Source organism: Colobus angolensis, unplaced genomic scaffold, assembly GCF_000951035.1.
Source record: "Colobus angolensis palliatus isolate OR3802 unplaced genomic scaffold, Cang.pa_1.0 Scaffold27, whole genome shotgun sequence".
NCBI lineage: Eukaryota > Metazoa > Chordata > Mammalia > Primates > Cercopithecidae > Colobus > Colobus angolensis.
In genome coordinates, this window is record NW_012115932.1 from 12,628,164 (window position 1) to 12,651,315 (window position 23,152).

At 49.8% G+C, this 23,152-nt stretch overlaps 1 protein-coding gene across 1 annotated transcript in view; it reads right to left on the reverse strand.

Annotated features, from left to right (window-relative positions):
* SLIT3 (slit homolog 3 (Drosophila)) overlaps nt 1–23,152 on the reverse strand; it is a gene marked incomplete at its 5' end in the record, with an annotated part of 639,532 nt that overhangs the window by 18,228 nt on the left and 598,152 nt on the right. The window contains 6 exons of the mRNA XM_011947828.1: nt 795–925; nt 2,508–2,748; nt 3,804–3,941; nt 9,416–9,509; nt 13,061–13,200; nt 17,350–17,447. Coding sequence (XP_011803218.1) covers nt 795–925; nt 2,508–2,748; nt 3,804–3,941; nt 9,416–9,509; nt 13,061–13,200; nt 17,350–17,447 — 842 coding nt within the window. The remainder of the gene's footprint in view (nt 1–794; nt 926–2,507; nt 2,749–3,803; nt 3,942–9,415; nt 9,510–13,060; nt 13,201–17,349; nt 17,448–23,152) is intronic.

Consider the following 23,152-nt stretch of genomic DNA (forward strand, 5'->3'; position numbering starts at 1 on the left):
AAGACCAGCCTGGCCAACATGGTGAAACCCCATCTCTACTAAAAATAGAAAAAAGAGCCAGGCATAATAGAAAAATTAGCCAGGCATGGTGGCATGAATCTGTAATTAATCCTAGTTACTAGGGAGGCTGAGGCAGGAGAATTGCTTGAATCTGGGAGACAGAGGTTGCAGGAGCCAAGATTGCTCAGTTGCACTCCAGCCTGGGCAAGAGAACAAGACTCCATCTCAAAAAAAAAAAAAAAGTGAGCAGTCGCAAGTTGCTGTATGGCAGCATCTGAAGTGAAAGTCCGTCACACACAAGCCAGGGTGGCTGCTGGAGAGGCTGAAGTTTAGGAAAAGCTGCCCTTCAGAACGGTTTGAAAGTCACCTAAGGGGTGGCCCTGCTCCCTCAGTGCCCTTGAGTTTCTTCCCCTTGAGTTGCATGCTAATTGTCCCGTTGTCTTTCTTAAACTAATAAAAGATTAAGATGACATTTCGAAAAGGGCACCTCATTAAGCAGCCTCGTCCCCACTGCAGTGCGCACTCCCGCACAGTAGCTAGCTGCCTGTTTATCTTATGGTGATGAGGTGTCACCTCTCCTCCGGGCCTGCCTTCCTCTGCCTCTTCCTCCGACACGCCTTTCTCCCTCCCACCCTCCACTCAGAGAGGAGGAAGTGTGTGTGCGCGCATGTGCATGGTAGGGGCGGGGAGAAGGGACACCCGAGTTCTCCTGAATCCCCCTTCTGAGTTGCAGGCCCAGAGACAGAAGGATTCGGGGAAACACACAGCGGGTCAGGAAGGAGAGAGGCCCTTACCTGTACACTGTGGTTGGAGGGGAACTCAGGCTGTCATAGACCAGCCGCACGTGGCCCTGGTACAGCTCCAGTGCCAGGGGGTCATTGTCTCCTTTGTAGAGAAGGATGCCGTTGTCCTTGTCAGTGGCCACCTGGAGAAAGCAGCCAGGGCGTGTTAGTAAGGGCTTACCTGAGACTGAACCTCCCCTGCCCATCTCACAGAGCCCTCTTCCAGGCAGCAGCTTCTGAATCTGTGCTGCGTCTAAATTCACTCCATCTTTCCTCCTCCGTCTAGTCAGTAAATCCCCAGAAGGTAAGGCCTCAGCTTACACCTCAGCAAGTGCTGACTGAGCAAACCAGTTCAACACATTTTTACTGAGTGCCTACTGTGCACCACTGTGTTCATACATTTATGTATGTCAGGACGCCCGAACTCTAATCTGCCCTCTCCCTCTGGTGCAAAATGTGATCCTGCCCAAGTTTAGGCCCTTCTTTGGTTTCTCTGTATAAAGTAGAATAATAAGGTTTTTTTGTTTGTTTGTTATTTTTGTTTTTGAGGTGGAATCTTGGCCCAGGCTGGAGTGCAATGGCACAGTCTTGGCTTACCGCAGTCTCTGCTTCCTGGGTTCAAGCATTTCTGGTGCCTCAGCCTCCTGAGTAGCTGGGATTACAGGTACGGACCACCACACCCTGCTAATTTTTGTATTTTTAGTAGAGACAGGATTTCACCATGTTGACCAGGCTGGTATTGAACTCCCAACCTAAAGTAATTCACCTGCCTTGGCCTCCCAAAGCGCTGGGATTGTAGGCATGAGCCACTGCGCCTGGCTAATAAGAGTTACACAGAAAATGCTAACAATGATAATTAATTCAGTGTGTGCTAGGAACCGGGCACTATGCTAAGAGTCATCTGGGGAATTAAAAAAAAAAAAAAAAATTCCAGTGTCTAGACTTTACCCCAGACCTTGCAGGTGCGGCCCAGGCAAATATAATTTTATTATTTATTTATTTATTTTTTGAGACAGAGTCCTGCCCTGTTGCCCAGGCTGGAGTGCAGTGGCATGACCTCGGCTTACTGCAACCTCTGCCTCCCAGGTTTAAGTGATTCTCATGTCTCAGCCTCCCAAGAGCTGGGGTTACAGGCATGCACCACCACACCCTGCTAATTTTTGTATTTTTAGTAGGACTGGGTTTCACCATGTTGACCAGGTTGGTCTCGAACTCCTGACCTCAAGTGATCCACCCGCCTCAGCCTCCCTAAGTGTTGGGATTACAGGCGTGAACCACCACACCTGGCCAAAGATAATTTAAGTTCTCAAGGTGATTCTAAAGTATTGCCAAGGCTGAAAATTGCTGGTTTCAGAAGTTGCATTCATAGCCAGTCACCCGGAATGAGATTCTTGGATTAGTGGATGGGCCTCAGACAAGGGGTTTTGTCTGTCTTGAACTGAATTCCAATTCCGCAGCACAGCGTCTGGCGTACAATAGTTGAATGCATATTTTCTGGAGGATTGAGTGAATGAGGCTGGAAGTGGGGGCTGCAGTTTGCAGCAAGAGCTGGTCAGGAGTTATCTATAGAACTCTCTGGATGAGTTGGTCCAGGTGTCCTCAAGCTGAGTGTTGTCCCTGATGGTGCTTTACTGCTAAGATGGGGCATTCCAGCAATTTTCTGAACAAATCAGAGCTTGGGGACATGTTGAGGTCCTTCCAAGGGCAGGGCAGGGCGGGACACACCTGTAGGGAGATGTTGGCCTGAGGTCGGACCTTGGCAGAGGCCAGTTCCACATAGGAGTCCTTGCCCACGAAGTTGACGGTGATAAGCTTCTCACATCTGGGGCCGGCGAAGCCTGGTGGGCAGCGGCAGGTGGGCTCCTGCTGCACCACGATGCACTGGGCCCCGTTCTGGCACTCATATTGGTCGCACGGGCTGGTCTGCAGCAGGACCATGGGCGGGGGGTGCTCGCAGAAGGGTCCACTGGAAGGCGGGAGAGAATGGGGAGGGAGATAGGAGAATGGCCGAGAGGAGACAATCACAGTTACTCAGGCCAAAGAACCTCGAGGAGAGAGGCAGAGTGAGATGGGAAATAACACTAGTTAGTTCTAGGGGCTAGTTCCAGCCCTGCCACTAACCGGGGCAAGACCTTTTCCTTCTCTAAGTCCCACATTTCCCATTTTTAAGAGAGTTGGGGTAGCCATGGTGGCATTAGCCTGTAATCCCAGTTACAGGGGCAGATTGCTTGAGCACAGGAGTGCAAGTTCAGCCTGTGGAACAGAGCAAGACTCCGGCTCCAAGAAATAAAATCATGGAGTTGGACTAGAGTAGAGGTCCCTAAATTTCAGTGTCATCAGAATTGCCTGGGGGTGATTTCTTAAAAGAGCACATTCCCACCCTTGGAAAGATGAATGAACAAACAAAATGTGGCTCATCCGTCCAATGGAACATTGTTCAGCAGTAAAAACAAAGGGAATTCTGACATACCCTACAGCATGGATGAATCTTGAGCACATGATATACTAAATGAAATAAGCCCGATAAAGGACAAATGCTGTATGTGGCCATTTATATAAAGCATCTAGAGTAGCCAAATTCATAGCAACAGAAGTAAAATAGAGGTTACCACTGAGGAACCATCATGTTTATTCTCCAGCCTAGAAAGAAGATTCTGGCCAGTATGGCCATATGGTTACCTCCACCCTGCAAGCTGGGCTTCAAGACGGTGGCATCTTCCATTAGATGGAATCCTACCCAAGCATGACATTACATGAGCTGAACCTAAGTCCGGCTTTCATGTGGAGTTGCCACAAGTAGCTCTTCTCCCATCTACAGTGTGGGATCACCAATACCTGCTCTATTTTCCTCACGTGGACATGTAAGGACTGCAAAGGTGTCAGGGGAATAAAGGCATCACCCAGAACCAGGGCTACGGCCACCTGGGCCTGAGTCTCCACCCTGGCCACCTTAGCCAGTCAGCCCCAGCCCCTGCCACCTGGCCCAGGCTGTCTCTTTCCTGAGGTGCCCTGCTGCCTTACCTGAAGCCCTGGGGGCAGGTGCATGTGTAGCCATTGATTGTGTCCATGCATTGGGCTCCGTGGCGGCACTTGTGGGCCACGCAGTCATCATTGTCTGTCTCACAGAACTTCCCGCTGTAGCCAGGGACACACTCGCACCTGGAACACAGGCAGAGGCAAGGCTGTTCCTCAAGGCAGGGCCAGCTTCCAGGCAGTCACTCTCCAGCCCCCTCAGCAGTGGCCTCTCCCCATCTCTTCTATCTACCCAAGTTCCTTTGGGATCTGCAAAGCCTGGCCCCACAGCAGGTTTCCCTGGTGGCCCATGGCCTTTGTTCCATTCGTGGTGGGGTGAGTCTTGTGTTTCAGAGCCAGGGTGAGGAACACAGGGGTGGACTCATCCAGCTTTTGGCTTGGATCTGCCACTTCCTACATGAAACTGACGTTCAGTTTGGTCCTTCCTTTGGGTCAGGCACTGTGCTATGCCCCTTTCACTGAGTTCTCATTGAGGCCTCCCAGGACCCTGTAAGGGAGGGTCTACCATATTCCATTGTAAGGAAGAAACCAGAGGGCAGAGAGCACTGCAGGCACTTCCCTGAGGATCCCCATACCCCCATCCAGTGATAATACTTAGTTTACACTTGCATGTCAGAAACTGTTCTAAGTGGATCAGTCACTCATTACCTCTCTGTGTTTAAGTTTCTCCATCTTTAAATGCAGTTGATAAATAACTCCACCTCTTATGGTTGCTTTAAAAATGATACGATATGCTTTGTGTAGTGCATTAAACATTAAGTAAATATTCAACATGACATGTAGAAGATGATATGATACTGTTTGCACTCTGAGATTCAGACCAGGATGAGAAAGGCAAAAATCTCTTCTGCCTTAATAAGTGGCTCATATTACCTGGGCAAGAGGATGGAAACACCTGCTCCACCCCAGGCCCTGCACACCAATCTGGCCCTTCCTAAAAGAGTGGTGCATCAGCAATTCCATTATCGCCCCTTCTAGACAAGGTTTAAAACCTGGCCAGAGGAAGCCACCTTGGCTAAAACCTGGTCTGCTTGAGTGTGGGCCAGAAACATGCATCTCTGGGCTCCTCTGTCTGGGGCAACATTCGGGCAACATTCAACCGAAATCCCACCATAGAAACATACCCGAAGGCACCAAGGGGCTGAGTCACAGAGGCTTAGGTGCACCCACAGGCACATATAAGCAAATGATTACTGGCGCTTCTGCCTTCTGCAAAGCCTGTGTACCTTTGTGGGCCCAACAGCTGAATTCTAGTGGGCAGAGTAAAAACAATAGCCACAACCTATCCAAGTCAGAGGCGGCGGCGGCATGGCAGAAGGAGGTGACACAGGCAGGGAGGTGAGGGCGGAGGGAGCGAGCTCTCTGAACTCTTAGGCTATCTGAAAAGCAGCCCCACGGGACAATCAGGGCAAAGGGATGGTCCTCCCTCATCCCTCTCCTCTTTAGGAATGGATAGAAGTGGGGTGGAATCCACACGTGGCAACCCCACTGGCATCGTTGGGGTTGGCAGAGCATGATGCAGGCTGTAGGTTCATGGCTAGGTAAGACACAGAGCGGGTGACGTGTCCTTGACTGGAACAAGTTCCAGAAACTGAGGACTTATGGGCCTATGCTCAAAAATTGAAATCCGCTAAGATCTGACCAATTCATCTTTACTTGACTGGCAAATTTGATATACATAACCTATTGCTGCACTAGAAGTACAAACTTACATGTTCAACCAGAGTCTTTTAAGGAAACACATTGAGAATGCCTTTGAGGGGCATGTGCTCAATATAGCACCATGTATACTTCTGCTACTGTGTTAAACTTGGCCCAGGTAGGCATCCGTGTGTCTCCTGAATTCTAAAGTAGTCGCAGAGCAACTTAAGCTATTTGACTTTCTCCAAGGCAATGATAGCTGGCCAATACTTACAGGATAAAATCCAATATTTTAAGCCTGGACTTCGAGGCTACTGGTGAGGTCTTTATTAGGAATTAGGGAAGCTATTCTCACTCTCAGACTAAGCAGTGGAGGTCTGGAGGCAAATGTGTTAACCTCCTTCTTTTAAAATGCTGCAGCCCTCTCCATACCAGCAAGTCTCAAACTTTAATGAGCATACAAAACACCCAGGGATCTTGTTAAAATGTGTCTTCTGATTCAGGGAGTCTGGGTGGGGCCTGGGAACTAGCATTCCTTACAAACGCCCATGTGATGCTGATCCTGCTGGTTCAAGAACCTCTGGTAGCAAGGACCTATATAATATTTCTCCATCAACTAAAGAGAGGCAGCTGGTGCTATAACCTGCATTCCCTATTGTTCTCAAATGCTTGCCTTTATCTTTCTTCCAGTTAAAGTGTAAAGTTTATGCATTTTAATATGTGTTGGGTCCATTGATTCTGCACAAGGGGGAGTAACCGTGTGCTGTCCTTGGTTCCAGGACATCTGGAGTCTCTGGATTTAGCTGAGAAATCAGGCCCAGACTGATTCACAGCCCCACCCCTTTATATGTGTGTGCAAAGGTGGCTTATGTCACCTCAGTGAGCCTCATAAAATGTGAATGAGTTTCTACATTCTCAGATTGTTGGATGTCGGATAATACACCTTGCCTGACAAATAATAAGTTAGCAGTACATGCTAGTCATTGTGATCTTTCTTTTGGCTATTGTTATTTTCAGTATTATGGAGAGGTAGTATCTGCCCTTCACTGAGACCCCCATTCAGGGAGGGAACTTACAAGGAGAACTCCAAGGATAAACACTTTCACACTTGGGCAACGGTCACCCTGACTGTATATCACTTTGGCTAATATCCCTATAGCCTGCCATAGGATATGAGCTGTTTGGTGATGGGAGATGAGGGAGATAAAATGATAAAATGTTGCACTGGAAGAATTTTTGCTTTAAACACATTTTAATGAAAACCTAACATTATTGAGCTGGCCTGTAGACCTTCTCAAGATAATGACATCACATATAAATACAGTATCTCAAGATTATGAAAGCTAGACTGATTTTGTTCTTTCCTATATTGTCTTAGAACTCAAGCGACTTTGGTTACAGTGAGGTTTCTAGGAATAAGTTCTGGGGATCATAAAAACCTGGCAGTGTTAGCTCTCCAGCACTCCAACCCCACACCTGCACCCTTGACCACGTCTTTTTTTTTTTTTTTTTTCTTTTGAGACAGAGTCTTGCTCTGTCACCCAGGCTGCAGTGCAGTGGTGCGATCTCCGCTCACTGCAACCTCTGCTTCCTGGGTTCAAGCGATTCTCCTGCCTCAGCCTCCTGAGTAGCTGGGATTACAGGTGTGTGCCACCACACCTGGCTAATATTTGTATTTTCAGTAGAGACGGGGTTTCACCATGTTGACCAGGGTAGCCCCTAGACCACTTCTGACTAGTGCTGGTGCAAGCCTGTGTCCTCTGAGCTTGCTATCCACTCAACCAAGAGGCAATTTATCTCCTCTCCATGGGCAGATCCTCATTCCCTGCCCCTTCCCGGGCATGCCCAAAGCACTCTGCTTGCCAGCCTGGCCTGCTCTGCTTTGGGTTCACATTTGCATTTACACGTCTCTTCCCACCCCTAGCCCCTTCATTCTTCCCTGTCCCCTCACAGTATCCCATACTTGCTTAAAGATCAGCAGTAAACTGAAGTCAAATCTGGGGGTGGAAGTAGATGGGGAGGTCCTGTGAGGCATCTCTCACCCTTGTACTCAGGTAACTCGACCGCCTAAAAGTCCCACCTGGCATATCTGAGGGGGCACGGGGCAGATGAGGTAGACAGGAATGGGGTAGACACATGGAAGGGCTGAAGCTTCATTTGGTCTCATTGAGCAAAACCAGAGCCTCTTGGCATTTTCCCTGGTGATGAGCTCTAGGCTTGTGATGTGAAAACAGAAAAGGGAGACACAAGAAAAGACATGCTCATGTCTGCCTCTCACCCTTACTTACTCGCCTCTTCTTCCCCCAGTAGGGCCATCCTTCCTTCTCTCAACCCATCCAAATTCCACCCACCCTCAAGGGTCACCCACATTCTGCTCCTAAAGGGGTGGGGCTGCTTCTCTCCTCCAGCAGGCTCTTCCTTCCTTAGAACCCCAGCAACACAGCCGAAATCGTGGGGCCTAGAACTTTCTTCTTTCCTAAATATTTACTCAGTGTCAAATCTTCCTCCCCTAGGTCCATGGCAAGGGCCTTGAGGACAGGAATTAAAACCATCTTCCAATCCCCACTACACTGCACACAATCAAGATCTGTGGACTGATGGGTGGGCTGGCTGGAGCAACAACTAGAACTCCTGCTTCTTAGATTCTAAGATTCTAAGAGCTTACAAGTTCAAGTTTCAGAGATTCTCTAGATTCTGTGATTGGACTTTCTGAGATCTTGGGGTTCCCTGAAGTCCTAAGTTTTGCTGTTTAGTCTCATAGTTGCAAACACCCCCAGAGTCTGAGAACTCTCTGCCCTGTGACTGAGAACAGGACAGACTCTGGGTGACGACAGCTCCTGGACCCATCGAGACCTAGAGCGTGAGCTTCTGCTCCCAGAGGCTGGAGATGCCACTGGTGGGCATTCTCCTTAAAGACTTGTCAGCGCAGGCATGGAGCTCTGGGCCCAGGGCCCTCATCCCTAGGGGAGGCTCTGTAAGATCATTTATGGGGTCTGCTAAGGGAACATCCTGGGGTCTCTCCAGTTGCCCTGGACTGCCTGTTTCCCAAAACCCTGACTCCTTGGTGCTAGTGGCTTCCCTCTGGTGTTAGACAGAGATTGCTGGGGAGAAGAAGGTAGCTGTGTGTAGAAGGCAGGACTGGGGTCAGGAAGAATGTTTTTGGCCACAGACTTCTGGGATCTCCCTCTTGATGTCAGAAAACCCCCAGTCTCAAGGGTCTCACGATCTTCTCCAGAAGAGGCAGTGGCAAAAGTTTTCATGAAGGAAGGTGAAAGGAAGAGGTGAGTACAGGGCCTTGGAGGGATTTCCCAGGGGTGCCATTGGATCCTCAGCCTCAAGAGCTGGATGGCTTTCTCCTGAGGCAGCCTCTCCATCCACCCTGAGGGCCGCTCACATGCTCCCCTGGCTCCTATGGGCTCTGCTGCTTGCCATAGAGACAGCTCTGCCAGTGGCCATGCTGCTGGACCACAGTGCTCCTGTCCCCTTCCCCTGCAACAGGTGCATAAGCTGAAAAACTTGCTGTAGACTGGAGGGGCAGCATACTGCAAAGGCCGCACATGGAGAAGGTGACCAAATACGCTTTAGACTCTGCTTCCCCAGTGGAATTGCTCTACTTCTTTAGCTCTGGAAAGGAGGGATATGCTGAGAGCACTGGGAAGTTGGTGGGAAAGGAGAGGCAAGGAAGAAGGTGCAGGGAAGAGAAAGAGTAGATCTTTCTCTGTCTCTGTCTCTCTCTCTTCCTACCTACCTATCTACAGAGACTTAGAGACGCCCACAGAGAGACAGAGGCACGCATAGGGAAACAGAGACTGAGAGAATTAGCTCATGGCTGAATCAGAGATACAGAGAAGCACATGACAGAGAGAGCATGCAGAGAGTCCAGAGACTGCCTAAAACCTAGACTGTTAGAGGCAGAGTTTTCATGGACTCTGTGCTGGGGGCACGAAGCCAGGTCTTACCTGAATCCTTTGTCCAGGGGGATGCACTTGGCCTCATGCTGACAGAGGTTCAGCTCAGGCACACAGTGGTCGATCACCTCGTCGCATAGCTCACCTGGCATGGAGAGGGGAGACAGCTCAGGCCTCAGGCAGGGTAGAGATACCCTGGCCAGAAGATCAGAGGATTGGGGGTGGGGGGTTATCCTGGCCAGAAGATCAGACTCATCCAGCCCCCGGTCAGGTGGGCATGGACGTCAGGAGTCCTGCCTTCTCACTCCTTGTGTATCCTCCTGCACCTCTGCCTTGGTTTCTTTGGCAGTGACCACGGGAAGATTCCAGGTATCCTCCTGGACACTGTCCTAGCATCACCATTTGGCTGTTTTACTTGATCTTTCAAGGGCAGGAGCAGGTGCAGCTGAGAGCACAGGATGCCTGGTCCTGACTTTGGGCCATGCTTATTCATTTGTTTTATTCATTCCACACTTATTTACTGAGCACCTCCTGTGTGGTAGGCCCTGTGCCAGGTGCTGGGGACACAACAGTGGCCGGGTCCTGTCCTACCCACAGCCTATTTGGGAAGATCTACAAACAAGCAGGTAATTACAACACAGACTTGTAGGTGTGACCAGAAGGGCAAACTTTGTGGAAGCACAAGGGGGACCCATAGCCTCCCCCAGGAGGTCAGAGGAGGCTTTCGAGACACCGACAAGGCTTAGCAGCCCAGTTCACCTGTTATAGATAAGTAAGCCCCTTGGATTTTTCAGGGAAGGAAGTATGAAAGGAATTTGAAGTTCTGGTCTCTAGACACACTGCCTTTGAAGTCTGCAGTGCTACAAAATACCTAATGGATCATAAATACCCAGGGATGGCCCTTGCAGATAAGCCCTGAAAAGCTTACACCACCTGAAAATGTGTTTTAGAAATGTGGGGGAGGGTGGTAAGGCAGAACAGCAGCTCCCAAGCAACACCAGCTTTTAAGATCTGAGTTTTGGGTTTCCTCAAATTCCACTTGGTCAAGCCAGATGGAGAGTGATCTAAGACAGGGAAAGGTCTAACCATGAACGTTCTCTCCAGGAGTGGAGTGGCAGCAGGGCGGGCTCCTGCTCCCAGGGTATAGGCAGGTAGGTCCAGAGGGCTGGCTGCAGGGTAATGAATAACAGGCAGCCCCTAAGTCTGTTCTTTGCTGTGGTGGGGGAGAGGCTGACCCCAACCATGTCCTGGGAGGGAGCACTGAACGCCTCCCTCTCCAAATTTTGCCTTAAGCCTCTCAAAACCACAGAGGGCCCTGTGTTCCTGAGAAGCCTCCTCTTTCTTCCTTGTCATCTGGAGAGACCCAGAGAAGCAGACAAGCGTCTGTGTGGGACCTGCACATTTTCCGGGACACAGCAAACCACCAAGCCTCATTCTGTACCTGGGTTTCCTGGGAATGAATTCTGGTTGACACTTCCTAGCTGCTTGACCTTGACGTTGGCAGTTGTGGACATTAAATGAGATTATACAATCACTCACTCTCAGGACCAAAGTGCAACAAATCAGCAGTGCACCCTGGTCAACAGCAGACACCAGGTAGGCCTCAACTGTGGCAGGAAACCACTTCATCACTGCCTCCTCAGTGTCCTCCTGCTGCCCATCTGCCTGCTCGAAATTCAGTTCAAGCCCCTCCCCTGCCACTAAGCCTTTGTTAGAGCCCCACTGCCCTCTCCATTTTCACTACTGGGATTTCTGTCATCTCTCTTCTGGCACTAAGCTGATTCTTCTTGACCAATGGCTCTATACAGTGATTCTTCTCATGGACCAGAACCCCCTGTGGGCTGAGGGCATACCTTAGATTTCTTGGTCTCTCTAAGTGGCTAATTTAGTAGTCTGTATACAGTAGGTGCACAGTAAGTGTTGCCTGTTGCTAATGCAACTCTTGGCTACAATTCCACTCTCAGAAGATGAAAGATGGAAGGGGAGGTCACCCCTCAGCAGTTGTCTTTCTTTTCTTTTCTTTTCTTTTTTTTTTGAGACAGAGTTTTGTTCTGTCTCCCAGGCAGGAGTGCAGTGGCAGGATCTCAGCTCACTGCAACCTCCGCCTCCTGGGTTCAAGAGATTCTCCTGCCTCAGCTTCCCGAGTAGCTGGGATTACAGGTGTCCACCACCATGCCCAGCTAATTTTTGTATTTTTAGTAGAGCTGGGGTTTCACCATGTTGGCCAGGCTGGTCTCGAACTCCTGATCTCAGGTGATCTGCCTGCCTTGGCCTCCCAAAGTGCTGGGATTACAGGCGCGAACCACCGCACCCGGCCCCCACAGATTTCCGTACACTTTCTCCCAGCATAGAAGCTTGTCTGGGGTCCTAGGAAGCCCAGGATTATTACAGCGAGTGGTTTTCTCAGTTGGTGGTGGTATGTTCCTGCAGTTTCAAGAGTGTGCTTGGGGATAGTGTCTGTTGGGCTGGAGGCTTGATAAAGGTATGGGCTATGAGGGATAATGGGAGCCATTTGGCTTCCTTCTCTGCCATCTTTAGGGATGCTTCTATTCATCTTCCACAGCTTCCCACCACCCACTTTACTCCTGACATAAAAGCCTGGTTCCAGTAGTCCAGGGCATGGGAGTCCCTGAGCTTCCCCATCTCATTTTCTCCTTGCCTTAGGCTGGTATTTCCTAAAAGTGCTTCTAGCAACACAAGATCTCTGGGCTGGGAATAGTGTTCGAGGGTGGGGTAACGGAGAAGCTCTGAGATCAAGTAAGTTTGGGAACTGCTAGGTTAAACAAACAAACAGCTTTCTTTAAAGCAGGAATTTTCAGAACCTCTAATATGCTAATTTGTATCATGGTACACCAAGAAGAAGGTTATTATTATATGCAGTACTTCCCAAACTTCTTGTCTCATGGGGACTTTTCCTCAAATTCATGGAATTCCAGTCTGGGATATGCTACTTTTGGTTGATCTCATAACAAAGAGGGCTGTGTTTGCACCAAAATTGGTAGCATTTTGCTTCACAATCTAATGATATATTTAACTGCCCTTTTTAGGGGCTATTAATGTAGGAAAATAAAGGTATTGTGTTTGGGGCATGGGTGGGTGAAAAGATCTTCCTGAGGAATGATCTCTTGTGGGAGCCTTCCTGGATTCTCCGGCTGGGTTAGGTTCCTCCTCTGTGATCCCACACCCCCAGGGCTTATAGATGTTATGTTCTCTTTCTAATGAATCCATGCCTCTGTCCACCCGACTATAAACTTCTTATGAGAAGGAACTCTGTCTTGGTCATTTTTGTATCCCTAGCTCCTAGCTTGAGTACCTGGAAAATGTGGATTTCAAGAGACGGCTGACTAGACCTGAAGGAAGCATAAACACAATGCAAACACCTCTCTGCCAGCCTCACACACCACTGGGTCTACAGGGGCCCTAAAGGAGGGAATGGCCAGCAATGAGATGAACAGCAGCTAAAGAGCCTGGGACTCTGTTTCAAGTGGGAAGGAGTAGTGATTTGCTGGTGGCTGGTGGTGGAGGAGACGGAGAAGCAAACAGGCCTTAGTGGAGCCCCTCCTGGCATAGCACGGTCTTGGGGTCCTAGTCTCTGTCCTCAGGCAGAGAGGAGGAAAGTCCCTGGAAGAAGTTAAGAAAATGGTATTCTAGCGACACCCCTCCACCCAGCCATACACACAATCATGAGATCCTTACCCGTGTAGTTAGGCGGGCAGACACACACGTAGTTGTTGATCCCATCCACGCAGGTGGCATTGTTTTCGCAGTCATTGTCCTCACAGTCGTCTGGGTTGATCTCACACCGCTGCCCCTCAAAACCCAGAGGGCAGGAGCAGCTTTGGGATGTGTGGGGTGAGGAGCAGGGGAGTCAGGGGTCAGGAAGAGAGGTGGGTTGGAGCGGCAGAGAGGAAGACCGGGTGGGAAATACAATTAGTTTCTCCTTCAGATGAAGGTCTGAGAAAGCACTTTGGACACGTGAGACCTTGGGGCCCTGAGCAGGAAGACCCTTAGGAGCCTAAAAGGTCATTTCATCCAACCCCATCTCTAGGCAATGTTCTATCTCCCCTGGCCCATGCTGGCTGCCTCGCTCCAGGGCTACTGTCCGCTGACAAGGCGGTGTCATCACTCCCCCAGATGGAAATGGCTTAAATTCTTCTAGCTGTCCTCCAAACCTCCCTTCCTTCAGCTCTTCTGAGGCACAATCTCTTTTGCAGGTAAAGAGAGACAGCATAATAAACATCCTCCTTTAAGTGATTTTTTTTTTTTACTCGACGGCAGCCCTTCTATCTCAGGGTCAGAGGGTGGGCAGAATATAGTGGCCAAGGTCCCAGACTCTGCACCCGGGTTTCCTGGGAATGAATTCTAGTTGATACATTCTAGCTGCTTGACCTTGACCTGGGTGGTTGTGGAGATTGAATGAGATTATACAAGCAAAATGTTTAGAAGGGTACATAGCACATAGAAAATGCTCGGAACCCATTAGCAAGCTTTAGTTCTGCACAAAATCACCCTACTTCCTTAACTGTTCCCCAGGGATGCCATTTCTCCCCATGATGTATTCCTGCTACTTCTGAGCCCCTCCAGCTTCTGGGGGACGAAGGCTAGAGTGGGAGGATCCCTCTCCTGCCAAGAGTGAGGCCTTCAGGTCTACTTGGCCTCAAACACTGTGGGCCAGCAAGATGCATTTCCTTCACTTGTCTCTACAGTATTAAATCTCTTGGACAAAAACCTCAATTGCCTGCATCTCTGCCTGATCTTGGTCATATCCCCAGGACTGGGCATGCAAGATCAGTTAGAACAAATAAAGGCTGTGCGGAAGGGGTGGGGGTGGGGGGCGGAGTGAGCAGCTATTTGATTAAATAAATGCTGCAATGAATCTCGATCCTTCCTTGGCCTAACCCGTTTGTCAGGGATTCTCACTCCATCCATGAGTGTGCACTTCAGCCTCAGACCTGGAATTTCAAGTTTCAGAGATTGCTCTGATTTGGGATTTAGCTAAAAAAACTAAACTACACTCAGCTAACAGGCAGTGAATTTCAGTAGTCCTAGAATCCTACTTAATTGGCCTCCTTTCTATGACTGAAAACTGTATCACATTTTCTACAAAAGGCCAGGGGCCTCTCGGGTCTCAGCTTTTGGGGTATAGCAAAATGACTAATTCCTTTTTCCTGTTAGGGACTCCGGGCACTCAGGAAAAAGGCTACTTCTTCAGAGGCAGACAGAGGGTAGGTTTCTGAAAGTCCTAAACCATGGTGTTGCCCATTTGTTTTCCTACAGACCAGTTACTTTGGCTCCCCCAGAGCCTTAGGGTGACCTAGCAGTGAGAGATGGTGGCTGGTCAAGGAAAGAGAGGTTGCTAAAGGAGTGACGGGGTGGAAGGAGGCTGATGTCTCCCTGTCTTCATTGGAAACCTTGGAAAGCTGTCGAGGAGACTCCTGGAGCCATGAGTTGGTTGTGGGGATGAGAGCAGACCTCATCTCCTGTGTTGGTCTTCTGTGTGGCCTGCTCTGCCAGCCTTTGCTGTTCTTGTGAGCAGGCAATGCAGTAAGATTAGCGAAGCATGTGTGTGAGGAGGCTGGTGATGCTGATGACTCAGATGTGTTGTTATGGGTTGAATTGGGTTCCCCCCAAAAAGATATGTTGAAATCCTAACCCCAAGTACATCAGAACGTGATCTTATTTGGAAATAGGATCTTTGCAGATGTGATGTTAAGTTGAGGTCCTACTGAAAGAGTGTGGACCCCTAATCCAATATAACAGGTGTCTCTAAAAGCAGATGGCCATGGGAAGGCAGACACAGGGAGAGCACTGGTGACTATGCAGGCAGAGAGAGGGGTGCTGCAGCCACAAGCCAAGGAATGCCAACGATTGCCAGGAACACCAGGAAACCAGGGAGGGACAAGCAAGGACCCTCCCCTAGAGACTCAGAGGGAGCATGGCCCTGCTGATGCCTTGATTTGGAACTTCTACCCTTCAGAACTGTGAGAGAGTAAATTTCTGGTGATTGCAGCCCCAGTCTGTGGTTGTTATGGCAGCCCTGTGGAATTACTCTAGAATGGAAGAGGGGAGCAAAAGGGAGCTTCCTGACAAGTACCGCTCCCCTTCACCCGCCAGGTGCGGGCCCGATGCAGAAGAGTTTCCCTACTCCTTGAGGAGTGCATGTGAGATCTCTCCCATCACTAGTAACTGCCTCATTGCCTTAACCTTCCACCCGATTTCCCTGATCCTATAGATCTGGGCCCTTTTCCTTTTCCCCTAAGTTCTAAAAATATTTTCAGTTCATCTGAAACTCTTCAACTGAAGACTGAAATGGGATATTTCTGCTCACTCGAACCTCCAGCTGAGATGGGAGAAACACAGTTGCCTGAAGCGGGGAGCTCTTCCCTCATCTGACCCCCATCTCTTGCCTGGGTGGGGCAGCCCAGGCTGTGTGCCCTGGAGGGGTGTTTCCTGGCTGGGGTCCCATGGCCACCTCCATATTTCCCTGCAGTTTCTCCTCACCCCTGCTCTACGTGAGCCAGCAGGAGTGGGTGGTTTGGCTGACTCCAGGCAGGAAAAGGAACTCTGCCTTGAATTTCACTTTTCAGGAGGCAGAGCTTGATGGAGCTGGTTTGGCAGGTGGACACGTGGGCGGGTGGGTTCCCTGGGGAAGAGAACCAGGAGCCCAGAACTTGATTTCTTCCCCAGACCACACAGCAGCCTCTGGCCAGAGTGCTTTTGATATTTAATTGGTTGCAACTTGAGCTCTAAGACACCCACACGTGGCTTGGCATGGGGTGCCCCCACCTTTATTGCCAAGGGGCTGCCGCCCCCCCAACTGGCTCCCCAGGGATACCAAAGGAGCCCGTTCCCAACAGTTTGTTTTTGTCAGGGTCACAGGCCAGCAAAACTGGGCATCTGAAAGCTGCTGGGGAAGGTGGGAAGCAGGAAGGGGTCCTGAGGTTTGGGTGGAAGCCTAATCCCATTCCTAGGACAGTGAGGAGAAAAACCTAAGTGACTTCTATTCCCTTTTCTTCTTGAAATGTTAATGTCAGGAAGGGAAGAGGACTGGAGGTGGGCTTGGATGATCCAGGAATGAGCAGCAGGAGATATGACCTAGAGCAAGTCCATTTCTATGCCTCAGCTTCCCAGTCTGTTCAATGAGGATAATACCTACCTACTGGATGGGGTCATGTAGGGATTTAAATGAGATAATACTTGACTAGTTGGTACCTGGCATAGTAAGCATATAATCAATGCTATTTATTTTATAACTCAGAAAAGCATGGTGGAAGTGCCAGACAGGCAGTCTTTAAGCCTTCACCCAATCCTCCTCTGACTTTAGCCAGCAGCGGACACCTCCCTTATAGGAAGCATGAGGTTGGGACCTGGTTTCAAATCCCTGTACCAATGCTTAATGTAACTCTGGGCAAAGGATTTGTCCCTCTGATGCTTGAACATCCTTATCTGCACGGTGGGGATAAACTGTCCTTCCCTTACAGGGTACGAAGAGCCTTGAGATCATTCCCATACAGGGCCAGTACAGCACAGGCCCTGGGCATGCCCTCGCTGGGTGTCATCTCTGCTTCTTTAGCCTGCCCAGGGAGCCCTCCAAGGTGAGTGATATGGTTTGGCTGTGTCCCCACCCAAATCTCACCTTGAATTATAATAATCCCCAAGTGTCAAGGGTGGGGCCAGGTGGAGATAATTGAATCATGGGGGCAGCTTCTCCCATCCTGTTCTCATGGTAGCGAATACATCTCATGAGATCTGATGGTTTTATAAATGGGAGTTCCCCTGCACAAGCTCTCTTTTGCCTCCTGCCATGCAAGATGTGCCTTTGCTTTTCCTTTGCCTTCTGTCATGATTGTGAGGCTCCCCAGCTGTGCTGAACTGTGAGTTCATTAAACTTCTTTCCTTTATAAATTACCCAGTCTCAGGTATGTCTTTATTAGCAGTGTGAGAACAAAATAATACAGTGGGGGAGGCCAGGGGTGAGCTGTTACCTGAACCCATCCTTGTGGCTGTCACTCAGGTGGCAGGTGCCTCCATGCTGACAGGGGTTCTGGATGCAGGTGTTGATGGGCACAGTGCAGTCCTTGCCCTGAGGAGCAAAAGAGGGAGAAGCACCTGGTTAGGGGGCCTTCCGGGGCTGCCATGGCCCAGGGGACTTCAGGGGTTCTAGCATGCTCTGGGATGAGGCTGGGGAGATGACAACAAGCAGCCCCTGGGAAAGGCCCCTCTGAAGGGGATGTGTGAGCTGAGAAGGAGCCAACTGCATGGAAGGTGGGGAGAGGAGCGTGCCAGGCAGCAGGAGCACCGAGGGCAGCAGCCCTGAGGAAGGCAGCTCCAAGGTAGAGACTGAGCTCCCTGAGACCCACGGTCCCAGGGAGCAGCCCAACTCTTCTTGGCCTTCTGGCTCCTGCTTCTCCCTTGGGAGAAGACCAAGCTCACCCAAGTCTTGGTATGCAGTCCGTTGCAGGGGGGTCTGTGGGGTCTGTGGAGGCTACTGTGTGACTTGGAGCCCACTCATGGGAGCCCTCAGCCCTAGTCACTGCACAGTGAGAAGGTGAAGAGTGATGAGAAGCCCAGAGTTCAGGCTCCAGCCTCACTACTTCGCAGACTTTGCACCCTTCTCTATTCCAAACTGCAGGGCAAGAGCCCAGGCTATGTCTTCAGGCAAAGCTGAATTCACATACAGCTGGTTTCACATTCCAGCTCCATCCCATCTGGCTTGGCTGATCGTGACTTCACAAAAGCCTCTTGACCTCTCCAAATCCACCTCACAGGGTTGCTATGAGAATTAAACTTGAGCTTTCATGTAAGGAAAAGGTTACACAGTGTGTAATCCACCTAGAACTTAGTAGGTATTCTGTAAATGCTAGAAGATAACATTACCGTGAGCCTCACTGAACCTTAAATATAACCCACAACTTGAGTAGGGAAGAAGGCTGAAGTGTGGCCAGCAGACCTTGTCTCCTACAAAGTGACAACCCCCAGAGAACCATCCTGTTGATGGGCAGTAGGGTCCAGGCTTTGGTATTTATTCTAAAGTTCTGAAGGGAAGCCTAAGGTTAGGCCAGGTAGGGAACCCTGGCAATAGAGAGCTCAGGGTGGTGTGGGATTCTTTGGAGCAGGCCCCTCTGAAGGGGATGTGTGAGCTGAGAAGGAGCCAACTGCATGGAAAGTGGGGAGAGGAGCGTGCCAGGCAGCAGGAGCACTGAGGGCAGCAGCCCTGAGGAAGGCAGCTCCAAGGTAGAGACTGAGCTCCCTGAGACCCACGGTCCCAGGGAGCAGCCCAACTCTTCTTGGCCTTCTGGCTCCTGCTTCTCCCTTGGGAGAAGACCAAGCTCACCCAAGTCTTGGTATGCAGTCCGTTGCAGGGGGGTCTGTGGGGTCTGTGGAGGCTACTGCCGCATCCTTTCTGGGCCCTGGGCTCAGTGACTTGGCACAGACCAGGTGGAGGTGATCATGGGAGCCCGCCCACTGCCACACCACCTGCTCGCCATCTGCCTGAGAAAATCCTCTTCCCTCTTCTGCTGTTGCCGGTGATGTGATGGAATGGAACTGGGGCCTCCTGGCTGTGACGTCGCAGCCAACTAGGCCGACAGCCTTAGGCCCAGGACAGCCTCTGCTGTGGACCCTCTCAAATGCCACAGCCTCAGGCCTATCTCTAGCAGCTGGAAGGCATGCGCCATGTCCGTCTGGTTCCCTTCGTGCCCTGTCCCAGATAAGGGGCCAGTCAGAGGTTTCTTGGAGGGGGACAGGGAGAGTGCAGTTTGGGCTGGTATCTGGTTTTATCCTAAACCATAACAACACAGGGCCCCTTTCTGAAAGTCGGTGTGGAATGGAAACTGTAATACTAATTCTCACTCACATTGCTGAGCACATTTTCCATTCCAGGCCTCATGCTAAGTGTTTTATATTCATGATGGCATATCATGTTCACAACAACCCTATGAGATTGGTGTGATTGTTATTACACTCATTTTTACAGACAGGAAAGACAGACTTAGAAAGTGAGGTAATATGGCCAAGATCGCACAGCAGTAAGTGAAATGGGGAGCAAGCAGCTGAACCCAGGCGTCCAGCCCAAAGTTAGTGCTGGGAGCCTCCATGTGGGACCACTTAGCCTGCCCCTCTCAAAACACACATTCTGGGGGCACACAGATGGGAGTGCACATTCTAAGTTGGCTGCTGTGTTCCTTGAGGAAGTGACTAGTTCTCTCTGAGCCTTGTTTTTACCACTTATGAAATGGAAATAATACGACCTACCCTATGGGGAATTAGTTAATGGTTAGAAATCATATATATGTAAGACATCTAGCATGTAATGGCTAGCTCCATAAATAATAGCGATGCTGCTGCTGCTGCTGCTGCTGCTTGGGGTCTGAGGCAGGGCTGAATGTGAGTGACTAAAATACTTTTTCAAGTCTTTGGTTGGTGCCAAATAGTTCCAGAGGTGCATATGTGGGAGTGGTGGTGGCCAACACATGGACTGTGAAGGGCAGGACAAAGAACCTTGAGAAGGTCGAGGCAAGACCTCTCCAGCCCCTGCCTGGGCTAGCCCCTGCTCTGGGGAACTGGCAAGTACCAGTGACTTCAGGTCAAACCCTCCCCACGGTGGCAGTGGTGGTGGTGGTGGAGGTGGTGGCAACTCCTGCAGCCTTTCACGCCAAGCACAGAAATCCAGGAGACAGAGCCTAGTGCTTGATGACATGGTAATTTGGGCCTGGAGGTAGGGATTTCTGTCACCTACATCTCCTTGAAAAATAATCACTATTGCCAATGCCCGGCTAATTAGCCTGATTCAATTCTCTTCAGCCTCATTTTGCTCAAATCTACCAGATCTGTGATGTTCCTTGGTCCTCCACCACACTTGCTACTCCTCATCCCACTTTGTGTGTGTGTGTGTGTGTGTGTGTGTGTGTGTTTGTGTGTGTGTGTGTAGAACATGGCCAGGAATCCTGACTGGCTTCCTTTAAAACAGGTGTTGCCAACCCCTGTGCCATAGACTGGTACCAGTCCCTGGCCTGTTAGGAACTGAGCTGCACAGCAGGAGGTGAGCAGACGGGACGGGAGGATTACCACCTGAGCTCCGCCTCCTGTCAGCTCAGCGGCCGCCTTAGGTTTTCTTTTTCTTTTTTTTTTTTTGAGACAGAGTCTCGCGCTGTCGCCCAGCCTGGAGTGCAGTGGCCGGATCTCAGCTCACTGCAAGCTCCGCCTCCCGGGTTCACGCCATTCTCCTGCCTCAGCCTCCCGAGTAGCTGAGACTACAGGCGCCCGCCACCTCGCCCGGCTAGTTTTTTGTAATTTTTTCAGTAGAGACGGGGTTTCACTGTGTTAGCCAGGATGGTCTTGATCTCCTGACCTCGTGATCCGCCCGTCTCGGCCTCCCAAAGTGCTGGGATTACAGGCTCGAGCCACCGCGTCCGGCCTGGCGTTAGGTTTTCATAGCAGTGTGAGCCCTACTGTGAACAGCGCACGTGAGGGATCTAGGTTGCTCATTCCTTAGGAGAATCTAACTAATGCCTGATGATCTGAGGTGGAACAGTTTCATCCGAAGACCCTGATGAAGACCCTAGTTCCGTGAAAAAATTGTCTTCCATGAACCTGGTCCCTGGTGCCAAAAAGGTTGGGAATCACTGCTTTAAAAGACACTGGGGGGCGGGCGCGCTGCCTCATGCCTGTACTCCCAGCACTCTGGGAGGCTGAGGTGGGCAGACCATAAGGTCAAGAGATTGAGACCATCCTGGCCAACATGGTGAAACCCTGTATCTATTAAAAATACAAAAATTAGCTGCGCATGGTGGTGTGTGCCTGTAGTCCCAGCTACTCAGGAGTCTGAGGCAGGAGAATCACTTGAACCCAGGAGGCAGAGGTTGCAGTGAGCTGAGATCGTGCCACTGCACTCCAGCCTGGCAACAGAGTGAGACTGTCTCACAAAAACAAACAAACAAACAAACAAAACACTGGGAACAGCTACCCTCATTGGAAACCTCTTTTTGAGATGGGACCAGGAGTGCTGCTCTAAGTCCTTACTACTCAAAGTGTGCTCCTTGGACTAGTGACACTGGCATGTCCTGGGAGCTGGTAAAAAATGCACATTCTCAGGCCTGACCTCGGATCTAATGAACTAGAACTTGCATTTTAATAAGCTCTCCAGGTGATTCTTTTGCACACAAAAATTTGAGAAGTACTATTCTGAGACACTGAACATATGTGCCTGAAACTAAATGGCTGAAACAGAATCAGCCAACAGATATATTTTTTCCCCAAATCTTAAAATAGTGGTAAAATAATGACCCTTTGTGAAGTATCTCCTGAATCCTGGCACTGAGGTAGGCAAAGTACACACATAGCCCCTTTTCATCCTTCTAACAGCACTGCATGTGAGTATGAGTATTCTCAGTTACAGGTGGGGAGAGTAAGGCTTAGGGAGAATCTGACTTGGGTTGTGAGTGTAGAGACTTTCTTGCAAGAGATAGCTGAGTTCTAATTGTAGCTCATGTACTTCGTAAGTGTGAGAGCTTGGGTAAATTATTTCATCTTTATGAACCTTAGTTTCTTCATCTATTAAAGGAGGATAATAAAACTTATTTCACAGGGTAATTAAGAGTGCTGCAAGAGATAATATGTTGAAACTACTTCACAAAGGCCTGGCATTATAGTAGATTAAGAGTAGCTCCTACCAAATGTTACACAGTGATTCCTGTGCTTTTTTGTAACATTGTGGCTTCCCAAGGTCACTCAGCTAGTAGATGGGAAAATGGAGATATCTGGAAATAGGTAGATAAATGCCTGAACTTTGAGCTCGGTTTTGCAGGCATCTGGGGATTTCTGTTAACTTAGCCACTCATGCAGAACTACCACCTCAGTCGCTCTGTTTGGGTGGGCTCTAACCCTGGCAAGAAGGAAAGCAGGAGGGACACACTCAGCACAGAGAATGGGATGCAACCCTCAGTTAAAGGATCCCTTGGGTTCAGCCTGCCCCATTTTACGGCTGAGGAAGCTGAGGTGGGGAGAAGAGCGGCATCTGTCCAAGGTCATGCATCCTATAGGCACAGGCTCCAGAGGGTCCTGCTTGGTGTTCTTCCCATGGCTACACTCTACTTGTCTCTAACCTGGCAATTCAGACAGGTCCTGAATAGTCAGGGATCCCCAACCTCAGCCCCTGCAATCACTGCACTTGCCAACAGGCAGTGAGTGCAGTGGCCAGGAGCACAGCTTCTAGAGTCAGTTGGTTCTGAGCTTTGACTCCCAACTCCCTTACCTACCATGCTCAGTTTCTTCAACTGTAAAATGAGGGTCATTTTAGGAACTGTATTCTAGGACTCTGATGGGAGTATGCAAGATAATACATGTACCTTATTTAGTCTGCTGTCAGTACATAGTAGGTACTCAATAAATGCTGGCTCTTATGTTACTGTTATTATCATAGTTATCATCATCATCACCATCTGTACCATTAGCACCATCGCCATCATCAACACCATCACCATCATCACCACTGTCACCTTTGTCATCATCCATCCTCACTGATACCATCACCATCATCACCTTCACCAACATCATCTTCACCATCACCATCAACGTCATGCATCCTAGACCTGCCTGGGCTCAACACTTTCCTCAAGATCAAAATCTCTGTTCACATTCTTCTAAAATTGACATGATGTTCAGAATCTTGAGAACAAAGTTCAAACAAGTGGCCTTATCCTGCAGTAGCCCTGCAGATACTCTCTTTGCCCTGGCCCTGACGGTCAGGTCATGCTTCATAGTGCAGTCAAGTGTAGTTGGAAGAAGCCT